The sequence below is a fragment of the Gorilla gorilla genome, chromosome 13, assembly GCF_029281585.2.
Source record: "Gorilla gorilla gorilla isolate KB3781 chromosome 13, NHGRI_mGorGor1-v2.1_pri, whole genome shotgun sequence".
NCBI classification, from domain to species: Eukaryota; Metazoa; Chordata; class Mammalia; order Primates; family Hominidae; genus Gorilla; species Gorilla gorilla.
The window spans coordinates 117284154-117300660 of record NC_073237.2 but is presented as its reverse complement, the minus strand read 5'-3'; the positions used below and the strand labels follow the sequence as shown (position 1 = coordinate 117300660).

At 49.0% G+C, this 16507-nt stretch overlaps 1 protein-coding gene across 3 annotated transcripts in view; it reads left to right on the top strand.

Moving 5' to 3' along the window:
• Positions 1 to 16507, top strand: part of TRAF1 (TNF receptor associated factor 1) — a 48351-nt gene that overhangs the window by 17778 nt on the left and 14066 nt on the right. Inside the window, exons 2-5 of one of the 3 annotated variants that reach the window (XM_063697010.1) lie at positions 598 to 738; positions 7826 to 7964; positions 8189 to 8577; positions 10721 to 10808. In XM_063697010.1, coding sequence (XP_063553080.1) covers positions 8438 to 8577; positions 10721 to 10808 — 228 coding nt within the window. In that variant the 5' untranslated portion in view covers positions 598 to 738; positions 7826 to 7964; positions 8189 to 8437. Of the gene's footprint in view, positions 1 to 597; positions 739 to 5308; positions 7965 to 8188; positions 8578 to 10720; positions 10809 to 16507 lie in introns of those variants that run through there. The other 2 variants (XM_063697011.1, XM_019034148.4) reach the window with 2 other exon arrangements.

Genomic DNA, 16507 nt, shown 5'->3' with positions numbered 1-16507 from the left:
CCATTTCCCCTTTTGTAAGACAAGGAGTTCAGAAGAGATGAGCAAACATCAACTCCACTTTCACAACCCTCCCGACCCCCAGCTTGTGCATTCTTTGAGAGAGTGAGGGCTGCACCCTGGTTCTTAGCCTCTTACTCCTGCTACATATTCTTGCTCCCAAGCCTTGGCTTGTGCTGGGAATTTGCCTGGCTTGAGCTCTGAAAGAAATCCATCAGAGGAGGTTTTTCACATAGCTTCCCTTAAAAAAAAAAACACGCACAAAATGTTTGGAGTCCAAAAAGACCATGCCTCTAGTGGAAGCTTCCAGCACCCGTTATAGGGGTTCCTGGTATCACCCCAAGTACAGGTGGGGAGAACAGCCCCTCAACAGATGGGAGAATGTGCCCCTTCCCCAGGACCAGGGCTTGAATGATTAAAGTTTAAAGAATTAAATGGTTCATGCTGAAGGATTCCCCTGAAGTCATTCTCCCACTTTGCAGGTAAGAAAAATAAGGTTCAAGGATGGGAGGAACTTTCCGCCACAGTCCTCCAACATCAAAGCAAATCTTCTGATTTCTGAGTAACAGCTTTCCCCATTCCTTGATTTTTCTCTCTCAGGCTGAGTCCTCAAGATAGAGTGAGATGGGAACCTCCATACTGTACCCTTCCTCAGCCAGATGTTAACAGCTGTTGAGTTCGAACACTGCGTTATTCTTGTGCTGTACTAGCCAGTGGCCAGGGAACCCAAGCCTCCCAAAGGTGAGTGTGAAGAAAGAGCAATAATTCCGTAGCCCAGAAAAAGGCCCTGGGGCAGCCTGTCCACCTTTAGGAGTGTCTTTGTTTCCAGAGTCCATGAAAGAAGGAATTGTCACACAGCAAAACCAGTCTTTTAGAACAGGACGCATAGGTAGCCAGAGATGGCAAAGAAAGGCAGTAGGCTGGCTAGTGTCAATGTCTTCCTCATCATTGGCATCTTAGAGCATGTCCCTATCAAAGGGTCCATCTGCTAAGCTCTTCCCCTGAACCACATTACCTGACCACGAGTGTCATTGGTACTTCCATCAGAAACTGAAATCCCCATTGCGCCTTCAAAGTGCATAACCAATTAGTAAAACCCCAGGGACTGCTTGGTGCCTACAATTCAAATAACTTCAGAGGTTCTTTGTTTCTTTTCTTAAAATCTGGAAATCTCTTGGGATAGAGAAAATCACTGGACATAGAAACTCCCTTCAACAAACAACCCCAGATTTCTTTCCAAATTTTTGCTAGAATGCTATTTCTAACTTCACAACACACAGGAAAAGGCCAGGTTGAAGATACTTAATAAATGTTTTCTGATGGTGGGGAAATCATCATTAACTATTGTTACCATAAGTAAAAATTTGTATTAATAGCGTCTTGCATATTAGCCATTTATCGAATAAATATTTAGTGATGTCTCCTATGTAACTAGCATCATGCCAAGCCAGGGGAAACAACAATGAAATCAGACACAGCTTTACTTTCATGGTTTTAATTCATCTAATTTCATATATTCCTATACACATTTTCATATATTCCCTACAATTTCATGTATTCATAATTCTGTGGTAGAAAGAAAAAAAACCTGTAAACAGGCACGTTTTAAAAAATGCTAGTTATTATAAGTGTAATAAGAACCAAGATGGAGATTAACAGAAGGAAATTTGGGACATTTTTAATAATCAAACCATAGCAAAAAGTACGTGTTATGCTGTCATTTTTATAAGATCATGTTTTATTTCTTTGTTTTGTTGTTGATATCAGTTCTGTGTAATGTGCCAAAGGGACATACTGAATTTGGATTGAAGAACCCAGTACCATTTGGTCTTCTAATCTGATAGGTTGCTGACAGATTGTAATCATCTGTTTAATTAAATTTCCTGGTTCAGGAATCAGAAGTTATCAGAGCAGATTAAAATGATGCTAACAGAAAAGCTGTTCACTAATTGTTTTTACTGAACACAAGCCGTATGACAGAGACAAGGCGTGCTGCTGGTAATGAGAAGAAGGCACCAAAGGGCTGACTGGGGTTGAGGGAGTGATGACCATTCTGGGCTCCACATTTTAAGGGCTGTTGACAAACAGGAGCCTGCCCAAATGGCTGCCTTTAGCCGGCTGGATTCACTTACGTGTTCCATTCATTCTGCTTAGAATGGATGATAAATCTCTACTCTGGGAAACAGTGCAGGCCAGGAGGTGGTTGGATGCTTAGAGGCAAAGTCTAGGGTGCACATCACTTGTGCTCCATCATCTCATCATCTCCAATGCAGAATGGCTTGCAAATCTGTGATTATCTAGAATCCCCCTGGCTGCAGGAGCCACAAAGGCTACTAGGTTAGGCAGACAACTTCAATGTCAAGGGTCGGATTGCTAAGGGATTGGGGCAAAACTGGAGACTGAAAGCCTTTCCGTGCCTCTTAGAACAAGCCAAACATATTAATACATGGACAAGAAGGTAGAGGGCGGAGGCTCAAACACTGCCTGCTTCCCTGTGTTCATTTTCTTGTTCCTCAGTCATGGCTCCATGGTCAGACCACCAGATATGAGGCTTTGGCCAGATAAACTATTTCTCTTTTTAAAGTTATTTTTAGAAAAAAAAAATTCAACTGGGTAGACATGAGTGGCCTCCAAAAGATTTTGTTTCCTTTCTGAGTCAGGTTCAGCCTCACTGGGCTCGCTTTCAATTTCTGTTGCCATGCTGCTCCCTGGGCGTTCAGAGGTCCTCCGGTGATGCCCCTCCATTTCAAGAGCCCCCCAAATGAAGCTGAATGACTATAGATAAGTTTTTGGTACTTTCCAAAATTAAACTATTTCCCTTGGTAAATTTCCAGCAAATGAGCTCATTAATCTGAAAACAGGATGTGGCACATGAAGAGAGTGAGGTCAGACTGCCTGCTCTTTTCACTTACACTGGCTTAGGGCAGAGAGGAAGGGGTGGGTGGGACAGAAGAGAATGGCTTTTATAGGCCCCAAATCCTTGAGAAAATTTTCTTCAAAAGGCCCTTGTGCAGTGTGCCCACCTTTGGAAGAGTCTTTGTTTCCAGAGTCCATGAAAGAAAGAATTGCCACACAGAAAAACCAGTCTGTTAGAACAGGACACATGGGTAGCTACAGATGACAAAGAGAGGCAGTGAGCTGGCTAGTATCAATGTCTTCCTCATCACTGGCATCTTAGAGCATGTCCCTGATCCATCTGCCAAGCTCTTCCCCTGAACCACATCACCTGACCATGAGTGTCACTGGCACTTCCATCAGAAACTGAAATCCCCATTGCGCCTTCAAAGTGGCCAGTCCCATAAACAACTAGAAAAACCCCAGGGATTGCTTGGTGCCTAGAATTCAAATAACTTCAGAGGTGCTTTGTTTCTTTTCTTAAAATCTGGAAATCTATTGAGTTAGGGAAAATCACTAGACTTAGAAACTCCCTTCAACAAATAACCCCAGATTTCTTCCCAAATTTTTGCTGGAATGTTATTTCTAACTTCACAACACCCAGGAAAAGGCAAGGTCAAAGATAAATAAATGTTTTCTGATGATGGGAAAACTATCAGACTAATTGACTCAGAGTCCATCAATTTTATTTATTTATTTATTTATTTATATATTTATTATTTTATTATTATTATTATTTTTCTAGATGGAGTCTCGCACTCTCTCCCAGGGTGGAGTGCAGTGGCGCGATCTCAGCTCACTGCAAGCTCCGCCTCCCGGGTTCATGCCCTTCTCCTGCCTCAGCCTCCCGAGTAGCTGGGACTACAGGTGCCCGCCACCACGCCCGGCTAATTTTTTGTATTTTTAGTAGAGATGGGGTTTCACCGTGTTAGCCAGGATGGTCTCGATTTTCTGACCTTGTGATCCGCCCGCCTCGGCCTCCCAAAGTGCTGGGATTACAGGCGTGAGCCATCGCGCCCGGCCGAGTCCATCAATTTTTAATTCAGACACTTAACTCTTTGAATCCTTTTCCCGTAGAATTGAAAGGCCCCACAGAGGCTACATCTGGGCAACCTCCCATAGATTGCAGAAATTCTCTCTTAGAGGCCCCTGAGATCTTCTGCTTTTCCACAAGCAGCATCTCCCTCCCAGGTGGGCCTCTGAGGTCCCCCTTTCACTAGAGTACCCTGTGTTCCGCAGCTTCCGCCTGTCTAGCGGAAGTTGGAGGACAGCAGCTCTGCCTCCAATAAGTGAGAGTCTTACAGGCATGCCAGGTTAAAAAACAAGTAAAAGATCGTTGCCTGCTCTTACAATCCAGTTGAGAGTCAGGACATAAAAAGGGACCCTAGGCCAGGCGCGGTGGCTCATGCCTGTAATCCCAGCACTTTGGGAGGCCGAGGTGGGAGGATCACCTGAAGCCAGGAGTTCGAGATCAGCCTAGCCAACGTGGTGAGACCCCCGTCTCTACTAAAAATACAAAAATTAGCCAGGCGTGGTGGTGGGCCCAGCTACTCAGGAGGCTGAAACAGGAGAATCACTTGAACCCGGGAGGCAGAGGTTGCAGTGAGCCGCGATTGGGCCATTGCACTCCAGCCTGGGTGACAAGAGCCAAACTCCATCTCACAAAAAAAAAAAAACAGGACCCTAACACATAAAGAGATTTTGAGCTGTTCAAACCAAACCAACAAGGTGGGCAGCCTCATCCCTCCCTCCACCATCAGTCCTACAAGGTTAAGACATCTGACAGAGAAGGAGCCCTTGTCAAATTGGTAGTTCGCAAAAATAAAGGTGTAGCTTTTAATCTAAAATTCTACCCCAACACTAAGTTCCATAACTATTTTGATTAATATATTCTTAAGGATTTAGCGACCGTGTGTGTGTTTAGACGAAAACAGAAACGGTTCCTTAAAATATCCAGTTTGTAAAAGCACAGTGCCTTGAACCACTTAGTACTATCATTTTGATCAAGTACTATCAAGTACTATCACTTGACTGCTCCAACCCAATAAGCTTGGGCGAGCCTGGAACTGTGCTAGGATCTTCTGGAGAAATCCAAGAAGGGTAAGACTGCGGTTTTACTCCTCTTCACCTTCTCACTACTCGGATTTTGGGCAGGCAGGGGACCAGGGTGGGGGCTCCAATTCCCGGTTTGTGTTTGTTGTTTCAGGGGGCATTTTACTGAGCACTAAACACGCGCAGGTGCTGCACCAGGTGCCAGGAGCCCCGCAAGCGGAGGAGCTGCGTACACGCGTGTCAGTTAACTGGGCGCACAGTGCCCGTGGCGCCGCAGACCCGGCCCTCAGACTCAGTTTCCCCGCACGGGGATCGCTCGCCCCGCCCCGCGGCGGTCTGGGGAGCGGCAGCCCCGGGCCCCGGCCCTGCCTTCCCGGTTTCCGCCTGTGCGGCTGCGTCCTTCACACTCCACCGGAAGCTCCGGGCCTGGCCGCCGGTAGGCGGTGGCGGAGGCGGCGCCGAGGTTGGCTGCCCTACACCCCTGCCCCGGGACCGCAGGGCGGCTCCCCGGCCCCCTTCCTCGCCCCGAACTCCCCCTCCAGCTCCCGCTTGCTGAGGCGGGGACTTCCCGGGTGCAGCCGGGGACCTGGCACCTCGGCTGCAGAGCCCGCCCCGGACTCACTGCCCCCAGCCCAGCCGCGGGCGCCCCGGCCCCGCAGGGGCTCATTCCTCTTTCCGCGGGCACCGGCGCTGCCTGGCTCCCAGCGCTGCGCTCGCAACTGGATATGTGGAGGTGGCGACGCGACACTCTCCCGCCCTCGGGCGGGCTCACGGACCTGGCTGGGGGCTCAGCCTGCAGAGCCGGGCGGCGGGGGCTGTGCTGGCGCCGGCAGGCGCGAGGAATCACAGAGCGGGGCGCCCAGCCTCATCATGGGGCGGCCCACGGAGACTTCCCATGGGAGTGGGGTCTGGTGCAGGGGCGCCCCAAAGGACGAGTGGGAGATGGGGACACGCGGCGCAGAGAGACTCCTCGTGGATGGAGCCGATGGAGGCCCAGTGTAGAAGAGAAAGGGGTCAAGGAGACGGATAAGGAGCCACCAGAGACGCGGGGGGAATTCCCCGCAGAGGATGCGGGAAGCCGGGGAAAGGAAGGGATTCCGGAAGGAAGGGCTGAGAGCCGGGTCAGGTGCTGGCAGGAGGGCTGGTTGGATAGAAACTGGGGCAGGCCCAGGGCATTTGGCGTCCCCGACATGCGTATACACTTGGAGAGATGATTCCCTGGAGATCCAAGTGCCTGTATAGACAATCTTTTCTAGAAGTTCTACCGTTAGGTGAGGAGAGAGTAGATGTAGAAATTGGAGATGAGAATAAAGAGTGTTTTAAAAGCGTGCGTGGTTACAGGACTGGCTCTGGGTTCAGGAGTCCCCACTCACTAGCTGTGAGACCTTGAACAAGTCGCTTAGCCTCTCTGTGCCTCAGTTTTCTCATCTGTAAGGTGGGGATGATGATGGCAATACCTGCTTCACAGAGTGAAAATTAGATGAGATGATGTCTGTAAAATTACGTAAGACAGTACCCAAAAGTAGTACTATTTTTCCCTTATTAGAGCAGCCTGGGCACGTTTTGATGTCCGTGGGAATGAGCAGGTAGAGAGGGTGGTATTGAGGCCGGAAGGGAGAGAACGGACCCACAGATGGGGAGAGAAGTCTTGGGTGCCTGTTTTATCCCAAACCAGGGGAAGGAGGGAACAGGTAGGGCTGGCTGCAGGAAAGCTTGCAGGTATGGGGTACACAGTTAAAAGGGAGTGTCTTCTGATAGTCTTGATGCAGGCCTGGAGGTCGTTTGTTATGGGGGTGGAGGTCCTGATGTACACTGTGGCCGTAAGATGCCGTGCTGTCTTTGCCACCAGCCTGTGGCAGCCCTGGTGTTACACCAGGGCAGGTGGGCAGTTTAATGTATCTCGGGTCAGATGACCTGCCCTGCCCACCTGTTGAGGCTCCAGTAGATAGACGTGAAAACACAGTATAAGCGTAATGCACCACTTTAATCCTTTTCTCTGAGGAGCTGGAGGGCCTGTAGTCACCATCTGAGCCAAATGTCATTCAAGTACTTCACTTGGGTTACACACCACACTTTGACCCACTATCTCATTTAGTCATCACAACAATTGGGTGAAATAGGTATTATTGTCCCATTTTACAGATGCAGAATCTGAGTTTCAGGGAAGTTAAGGACTTTGTCCCAGGGCCCACAGTTAGTAAGCAGTGGACCCAGGATTTCAACTCAGCTCTGTCTGACCTCAAAACCCATGATCTGAAACCACTGTGAAAGTTTGCAAAACCTCTGTAGCAGCTGAGCAGGATGGAAAGATGTGTAGGGATTGTCTTCTCCATTTGATAGATGAGACAAGAGCTGGGTACTCTGATCTCCATCCCAAGCACACAGAGCTTGGGGCCCCACAGCCCTGGTGTGAATCCCACTCCACTACCAGAGGCTGTGTGCGTTTGGACCAGGCATCTTGCTTCTCTGACCCTATATACAGCTGCAGAAGAATTCCTTGCAGGTTGTTGTAAGGATTTGGAGGGAAACTGTTGCCCAGCACACAGTACACATTCCGGGAGCCATCGTTTCCACAGTGCACTTTTCCTGCAAATGTGGATCTACACCCCACTTGGATGCTGAGACCAGCTGCTGTGATCTTGCATTTGTTTAGCGCTTTGTTCTCCTTGAGGCAGTAAAGTGGTGGCACCTGACCGGAGCATGTAGCCACCTATGACTTCTTGAGTGGGGTGGTGCGGGGAGGGCCCTGAGGAGTCTGTGGTCCTAGGCCTTGGATTTCATCAGGGCTTTCCTGCTCCTTCTGGTTGCCTCAGTCCCAGGCAAGATAAGGTCCCAGAATCTTACAGCCCAGAGGCCACCTGTTGCAACTTCTTTTTTACAGATGGAGTCATCAGAACCCACTGTGAGGAAGTGACTTCTCCTTGAGGTCACCCAGACACTTCAAACAGAGCAGAGCAAAAGCGCCTAGAACTTGAAATTTTGGACCTGTCTCCAACACCCTGGGGATTTCCACCAGGAAGGTGAGCACCCCCACTGAGAATTCCAGGCTGCTCAGAGGTGCCAGGGAACACAGACCAGAGACCAGCTGTGACCCTCTCCTCCGATGTGCCCAGGGAAGTGGGGGAAGCCAGCGGCAGCCTGCGATTCTCAGCCAGGGGAACTCTCACTGTGCTTTCTGAGAGTCTGTGACACGGGTCATTTTCTCTGACTTGCTCTCTTGCTTTTTCTCACTCTAAAAAAAAAGAAAATGACTGGACACTCCTAAAGCCTTCAGTCACCATCCAGGGGATTTTTATCACCACAAAGGGTAATTCCTGCTCCATCCCTGCTGTGACTCAGCTGTGACGTTGAACCACACAAGCCAGAGAGAAGAAGATAAAGTCATCAGAGCTCCTACTCACCAGAGAGTGAGGCCCAGGCCAGGACTCCACAAGGCTGGTCCCCTGCCCTGGAGCAACTTAAACAGGCCCTCTGGCCAGCCTGGAACCCTGAGATGGCCTCCAGCTCAGGCAGCAGTCCTCGCCCGGCCCCTGATGAGAATGAGTTTCCCTTTGGGTGCCCTCCCACCGTCTGCCAGGACCCAAAGGAGCCCAGGGCTCTCTGCTGTGCAGGCTGTCTCTCTGAGAACCCGAGGTGAGGTGATGGAGGAGCGGAGGGTGGGCAGAAAGTGGGTGCCAGGGTGGGACCCCTGATGGGAGGTGAGGGGCAGAGGAGCCTGTGACTTCAGGCGGTGACTTTTCCTTTCTGGGCCTCAGTTTCCACACCCTTTTCTCACACTCCCTGACACTGCCCCTCTGGCTGTGGTGGAAGGAGAGGAAGCCACAGAAAGGCATCAGCTCCCACAGGGGAAAGCCATCCACACCGAGGAGAGCCTCGAGGCTGTGAGGCCACTGTCTCACTGTGTGGTCTGGTGCTCTGCTAATGTCCCTAAGCCGCAGCTTGCTTGTCTGTAAAGCTGTTTTCTGTGTCATAGAATTGTTAATGAAGCCCAATGAATAATAATCACAAAAGTTCTTATAATAACAAATATAAACCTCTTGGTGAATGACAAACTGTTAGACGAATATCTCTCCTTCCACAGCATTGCTCATCACCTCAGACCGTTTGCTGGGAACCCTTTTGGAGGGGACAAAGAGATCGATATATATTTGTGTATTTAATGATATTTAAAATATTAATAACCCAGAAAGGCATGATATCAGTACTATTGTGGACATCCCTCTTTAAGCAATTATGCACCTACTGTGTGCCAAATGCTCTGCCCTTGGGTCCTCAGCACAACTTAGAGGGGTGGATACTATTATGATCCTGTTTTACAAATGAGAACACTGAGGCCTAATAGATTAGGTCAGCTTTGGTCAGTTTCCTGGCAAATATGCCCTTAAACTGCCTCATGTGATGACCTTTTGTTTGCGGTTTTACAGCTTAAGAAGGTGGGAAAGCTGAATCAGGCAAGTGAGAAGTTCAAACATGATGACAAAGGAGGAGGCTGTGAGAATAGCGAGGAGAGGCTGTGGCCGTGGAAAGGCCAGCCAGGAGGTGGAGGAGCAGAGGTTCACTGGTTTTACCATCAAGCAGATTGTCAGGGTTCAGCTCAGGCTCTGGTAGTGGGTCTCCTGGTTTCCCCTCTCCCTCCTTCCAAAACCTGGCAGAGGAGGGAGCTGATTGGAAGTTGGAGGGCTGAGGCCTGAGGCCTAAGTCCTGAAGAGCTTCTACTCAGCTCTGCTCCTGACTCACTCTACCTTGACCAATCCACATGCCCTCTGGGGCCTCATTCCCTCACTTGTAAAATAGGCTATCTCGGTAGCGGTAGCAGGTCAGAGACACCAGGAGCTTTGTAAAAACACAGTTGCTGGCCAGGCGCAGTGGCTCATGCCTGTAATCCCAGCACTTTGGCAGGCCGAGGCAGGAGGATCACTTGAGGTCAGGAGTTTGAGACCAGCCTGGCCAACAAGGTGAAACCTCATCTCTACTAAAAATACAAAAATTAGCTGGGTGTGGTGGTGTGCACCTGTAATCCCAGCTACTTGGGAGGCTAAGGCATGAGAATCACTTGAACCTGGGAGGCAGAGGTTGCAGTGAGCTGAGATCACACCACTGCACTCCAGCCTGGGCTACAGAGTAAGACCCTGTCTCAAAAAAAGAAAAACCCCCCAAAAACAGACAAAAAACCCACGGGTACCCAGGTGTTACCCATTAGAATCTGACACCCATTCCTGATTGAGAACCTCTAGGATAGATGTTCTCTGAGGCCGTTTCTTGTTCTAATAGGCCGTGATCCTCTGTAATTACTAAACATATAAGACCAAAACCAAATGGAGGACCAAATGAGAAGAGCAAATATAGTCACATGTCAGCAATCTCTTGCCTAAACCCCTGAGATCAGATGTGTTTTGTAATTCAGAATTTTTTTTAGAAAAGCAAATCAGGGCATCATGTAATTGTGGCAGGGAATGCGGCAGTGCCCTGTAATCAAGCACATTAATGTTTCTGCAATGAAACATGTATATATTCACACTAAGTGGGGCAAGTAAGGGCTATAATAGCTTCCGGTCAGTGCAGTCAGGGCAGGTTTGGCAGCCCAGGAAGCTCACTGCAAACTACCAAAAAATGTGGGATACTCGGCACTTTTGCGATTTAGGAACTGTGGCTCTGGGATTGTGGACGTACATGATCACCACCCTGCTGATACTTGAGGCTTCTGGAGCTGTCAGGAGAGTGGATGGTGCAGGGAGCTGTAGTGCCTCTCTCCAAGGCTTTGTCCATGTTTCCCCAGGAACGGCGAGGATCAGATCTGCCCCAAATGCAGAGGGGAAGACCTCCAGTCTATAAGCCCAGGAAGCCGTCTTCGAACTCAGGAGAAGGTACGTTGGCACATCACAGAAAGGCATTTGTCCGTTGTCTTGATTTTTCCAGGTTGAAGCCAAGTAGACAGCTGCCCACTCCACCCCTGGCAGGCACCTCCCAACTAGTCCTGAGTCCAGACTGAATTTGCTTTATAAGGAGTAAGGAGACTGATGTTCACAGTGGTGAAGTGTCTTACCTAAAGCTACCTGGCAATAGACTTAGAGTGAGAACAGTCCAGACCAGGGGTCCACAAACTACGGTTCATGGGCCACATCTGGCCCACCACCTAAGCAACGAGCTAAGAGTGGTTTTTATATTTTCAAATGGTTGAAAAAATCAGAAGAATGATAGGCCATGCATAATGACCTGTAATTCTCGAGGCTGTGAGGCCACTCTCTCACTGTGTGGCCTGCTGCACTGCTAATGTTCTCAAGCCACAGCTAGCTTGTCTGTAAAAATGTTTTCTGCATCACAGAATTGTTATGACCCCCAATCAATAATAATCAAAAAAGTTCTTATAATAACAAATATAAACCCCTTGGTAAATGACAAACATGCCTGTAATTCTGAAGTGTTAGAATTCAAATTACATAGAATTACATGCCTGTAATTCTAACACTTTGGGAGGCCGAGGTGGGCGGAGAGCTTGAGCCCAGGAGTTTGATACTAGCCTGGGCAACGTGATGAAACCACATGTTTACAAAAAATATAAAAACTAGCCTGGCATGGTGGCACATGCCTGTAGTCCCAGTTAGTCTGGAGGCTGAGGTAGGAGAATCGCCTGAGCCCGGGGAGGTCGAGGCTGCAGTGAACCATGATCGTGCCACTACACTCCAGCCTGGGTAACAGAATGAGACCCTGTCTCAAAAAAACAAAAAAAGATACTTTGGGACACATGAAAATTATATAAAATTGAGTACTTGCAACAAAGACTTCATAGCCCAAAATATTTACTATCCACCCCTTTACATAAAAAAGGTTAGCAAACTCCTATCTAGATGGTTCTGTCTGCCTCTGTTTGCCTTTAGGTGGGGAGAGACCATTATCAGCTCACCTCCTGAGCTCTGTCAAACTGTGCTTCTAGGAATAAGAGACACATTTGGAAGTGTGATAGGCCAGAGAGACATTTTCAGGAGCTACAGTTTAGAACCCTGGCCCTCCCAAGCTGGAAGGACCCTCATAGGTTACATGTCCTGCTCAGAGGTTCCCACATGCTATCCAGAACTGATCCATTCCCACCAGCTCATGACAAAATGATAAAAATAAGGCAATTCTATAAATCAGTTTATGTAAACTAAATTCTTTCCATTTATAAAACCAACCTTTTACTCTGAGATTGTGTCTGTCCTATGCATGTCTTTATATAAATGAAAGGATGTAATCATAGATGATAGTTTTTGGCAAAGCCTTTGCTAAGTAAAATTAAAAAGATGACAATCTCTTTGTTAATCTCTCAATTTTAAAAAAACACACTCGTATTGGTCCACGAATCCAAACAGGCAGGAGTCACTGCTCAAAATCAAATCTTCTTGTTTACACACGGGGCCCTGAGACCTGCAGAGGAGTCTGGTTGCTCAGCCTCCCTCTCTGCCTCCACTGGGAAGTGCCTGGCTCCTTTCAGCCAAAGCCCTCTTCTTGCAGCAAACTGTGGCCCAGGGATCAGGAGCCTGATGTCCAGGGGTGGTTCTGCATAATTCTCTGCTTGGCTAGCAGCAATTCCCAGGCCCTGTTTCTGTATCTGTAAAATGAGGATATTAAGTCAGCTCTGCAAGGCCTTTCCAGGATCTGTGATGTCCAGACCGTGATAGCAGTGCTGGCAGGGCAGCTATCCCCCTACCGTTGGACCAGAGGCAGGCGAGTGTCCACACCTCCTTCTCCTTTCTCTGAGCTGGTCCCTCTCATTCAGAGAGTTCAGGGGAATTTCCGGTCCTACCCAGAGCTGGTTTTGAGCAATCTCCCATCTGCTTCTCAGCAACCTCTCCATCGGCAGGCCCTCAGAGAGTAAGAGTAAGGACCAAATGCATGTTCTTGGAACTTTACACTCTGCAACGTGATAAGAGTTAATATGATATGCTGCTCCGTGGAGTAACTCCCTGAGCCTCACTGTTTGGCTCTTGGTGGATCGGCTGTGAGACACAAGCAGACCCTCAACTCTGTGAGCCACTATGCCTCACTTGCAAAAGGCCCTTACCTGCTTGAATGCTCTAGGACTGTTGTTTTTAGCTTGTTTTATTCTTTCCTCTTAACACAATTAATATACATTTATTGTGTAAATCTTAGATCACATAGATATTTTAATATCTCCTAATCCAATGGCTTTTTTTCATCTTTTTCAATCAGATGAAAGTAAAAGCATTCTGATGGAGGGGGATCCTGGAGCCCCGACCTGTTAATTGTCCCATTTCTTTCTCATATCCCAGCCCCTAAGAGTTTCTGGGGACTCCTAGGGCCCTGCAGAGCACAGTTTGAAACTTGCTGCCTTAAGCCAAGTGAAGGCACTATAACTCATGGTAGAATTATAGGCACCCTAACAGGCTACAGGATGGGAGAGGAAGCTGCCTGTATTTGGGAGCAAAGAAGCCTTCTTTAATGCAGGCAGACCTCTGAGCAGCATCAGCCCCCTCCCCTCCCTGCTGGCTTCCCCACCTCATGGAGTCATGGACTCCTGGTGAAAAGCTGGGGTGGGGAGGGGCGGTAAGTCATGGTCTGATCACCTACACAAAGCCACATAGGGGAAGGACCAGGGACTCCTCTGACTTTTGCCCGAGTGGGAACTTTGGGGGACTTTTGACCAAAGGAAAGTGGCTGATGATAAGTCAACACTTTGCATGTGTGGTAATTCCTAAGTTTGCCTGCACATCTGGGGCAACCTGGGAAATGGAGGCAGGGTAGAGGGCTGAGGACCAGCCCTCCTTGCAAACACTTCCCATGCCATCTGCTTATCAGTTTGTCCTCAGCCTGTGACTTCATTAGATGATTATCTCCCAAAGAAGTGCCCAGAGCCATGGACTGATTACCTAATGTAAGAAGCAGATATTAGAGGATTAATGTTGACCTAGTTAGAGACTTGATACTTGCCTGGCGTGATCTTCCTGTAGAAGTGACAGTGAAGGAGGGGATGCCGGGGGGCTGGAGATAATCTTCAGTCCTGTCTGCTGAGGATCAGCAAATGGGATTGTTTCTCCCACCCCCTCCCCCTGAGGCCCATTCAAGAAGGTCAAAAGCAAGCTGACAACTGATGCCAGTAGCTCACAGTAAAGCCTTAATTTGTCTAGACTCAGAAAGTGACAAGGGTTTAAGCTGTCTAGTCCAATTTCTGTTCTGTACTGGATTCATGCTACATGGCTCCATGTCCTTCCAATGGCACAGAGGTCATTACTCCACGAAACAACCACACCTACCCTGGGGGGCTCTGACTGATGCAACATTCTCCTCTTTCTTTGTACTGAGCTGAAGTCTGTCTGTCTCCCTTGAGGTCACAAAAGGCAACTTAGCCTCCTATCCCTGGAGTCAGTCCTGCCTCCATGGAAAGACACTAAGCAGTCTTTCCCCAGTCTCTGTGCATTTGGGGTAAATGCGCTTCTGTTTATCTGTGTTCCTTGAAGTGTGATACCTGGGAATAAACCCCCAAACCTTATACTTCTGAGCTTGACAGTGTTCATCTGTAATCGCCCCGATCCTGTGACATCCTGTGTGGTGGGTGGCGGTGATAGCCCTATTTTACCAATAGGTAATATTTTGAGGCTCCATGAGGAGGTGTGCCTGGACCAAAGTCACACAGCCAGTGGGAGGCAAAGCCGGGCTCTAACCCATGGCTCCTGAGCTGGTGGCATCTTCTCTATGCTGCCTCTACACAAGGAATCCTCCCCTAAATGTTTCATACCTGCTTAAATAACACAGTCAGGCTTTAGTGCAAGAGTCCACCAAGTGCTATGGGAAAAACAGGAATGGGCAAGACTACGTTCAACCAGGAGAATCAGGCAGGGCTTCCTGGAGGAGGCGGCAGTCGAGCTGAGCAGAGGCTGACAGAGAGTAAACCGGCCCAGTTACGGAGGAGGGCAGGAACGGGCGGACAGTGGCAGACTGACCAAGCTCCCCCATGTGACTGTAGAGCACCCCCTCAGCACCAGCCGAGACCTGAGCCACAGCAGCCCCTCCGGGCATCCCTGACCTCAGCCCAGTGTGGGGGTAGGCAGTGCCTGGCCTGCTCAGATCCTCTTTGTTCTGTGCAGGGGCTGCAGAGGTGGCACTCATGCTCCCGGCACCCTCTTAACAGTCACATTCCCGGAGGCCCCAGGTCTCAGAATGGGGCCCCCCGCTAGGGCCCACTGTGACCCCACCACAAAGGGCCTGGGTGGCCAGGGTGGCCGGAAACACCACACACGCAGAGACTCCTCAGACCCAGACAGAAGAACGAGTGTTCCCTCAGGGCTGGGAATCTGTTTTCTCTGTTTCTGTCTCCTCCTCAGAGGAAATTCCACTGCACACTTTATTTTTAGCAATTTGCAAGCAGTGAGGCCACTCACACAGGGGCCACTTGTGACACCAGACAGGGTTGGCCCAGGACAGATCCTCTGTTCTTCTCCTGCAATGCAGTCTGATTCCTGATTCCCTCTCCTGTCCCCTTGGTCCCTGGCCTTTGAGTGAGGCCATCCCAGGCAAGGACACTATGGTGGGGAGGACGGAGCCTGCACACGGACTCCAGGCTCCTGGGCTCCCCTCGCCTGCCCCGTTGCCTCCTGCAAGTCACTGGGCTTTGGCTTCTCCACCTACCCGAGGGAAGCAGAACCTCAGAGCCCCAACCTCCCCCTCATGGCTGTGAGGATCTGATGGGATCTGATGGGATCTGATGGGACAGTGTCTACATGAGTGCCAGGAGAGCAGCAAGCCTGTGCAGGGGCTCACAACTGTGAGAGAGAACGCACAGGTGTGCCCAGCTCCTCTGCTCACAAGCTCAGCATGACCTTAAGCCATTCCCTCTGTTTCTGCCTGTGTTAAGGTGACTCTAATACAGCCCCACCTGCCTCAGAGGATTGTCACAGGGATCCTATGGGACAACATTCAACACGTTTTGGTCCTGTTCATTTAGGAATGTTCCTCACCACCTTGAGGAAATCCAGTGGGAAAATGGAGTTTTAGAGAATTCATTGTTAAGAGTTTGTGATGTGAGGATTAAATGAGATACATGTATATGACAGCCACTGAGGGACTGGGACTGGGAGATGTCCCGGGGCAGTGCTTAATCCACAGGAATAAGAATACTAATTAGTAGTAATGCTAGTAGTATTACTACTATTAGTATTATTAGTGTTATTAGTAGCAGTAGTATTCAACAAGTATTCAGTAGTAGTATTGAATAATGTCAATAAATATGAGCCATTATTACTATTAATTTATTATTAGTAATAATGGCTCATATTTATTGAACACTGTGTTAGGCAGAATAATGTCCTCCAAAGATGTCCACATGTGAATCCCCAGGACCTGTGAGTATGTGACCTCACATGGCTCTATGCATTTGCCAGGGCTGCCATAACAAAGTGCACAGACTGGGCGGTGTAAACAACAGAAATGTATTTCCTCGCAGTTCTGGAGGCCAGAAGTTGAAGGCACGGTATTGGCGAGTTGGTTTCCTCCGAGGCCTCTCTCTTTGCCTTGACATGGCTGTCCCCTCCCTATGTCTTCATGTGGTCCTTCTTCAAATTTCCCCTTCCTA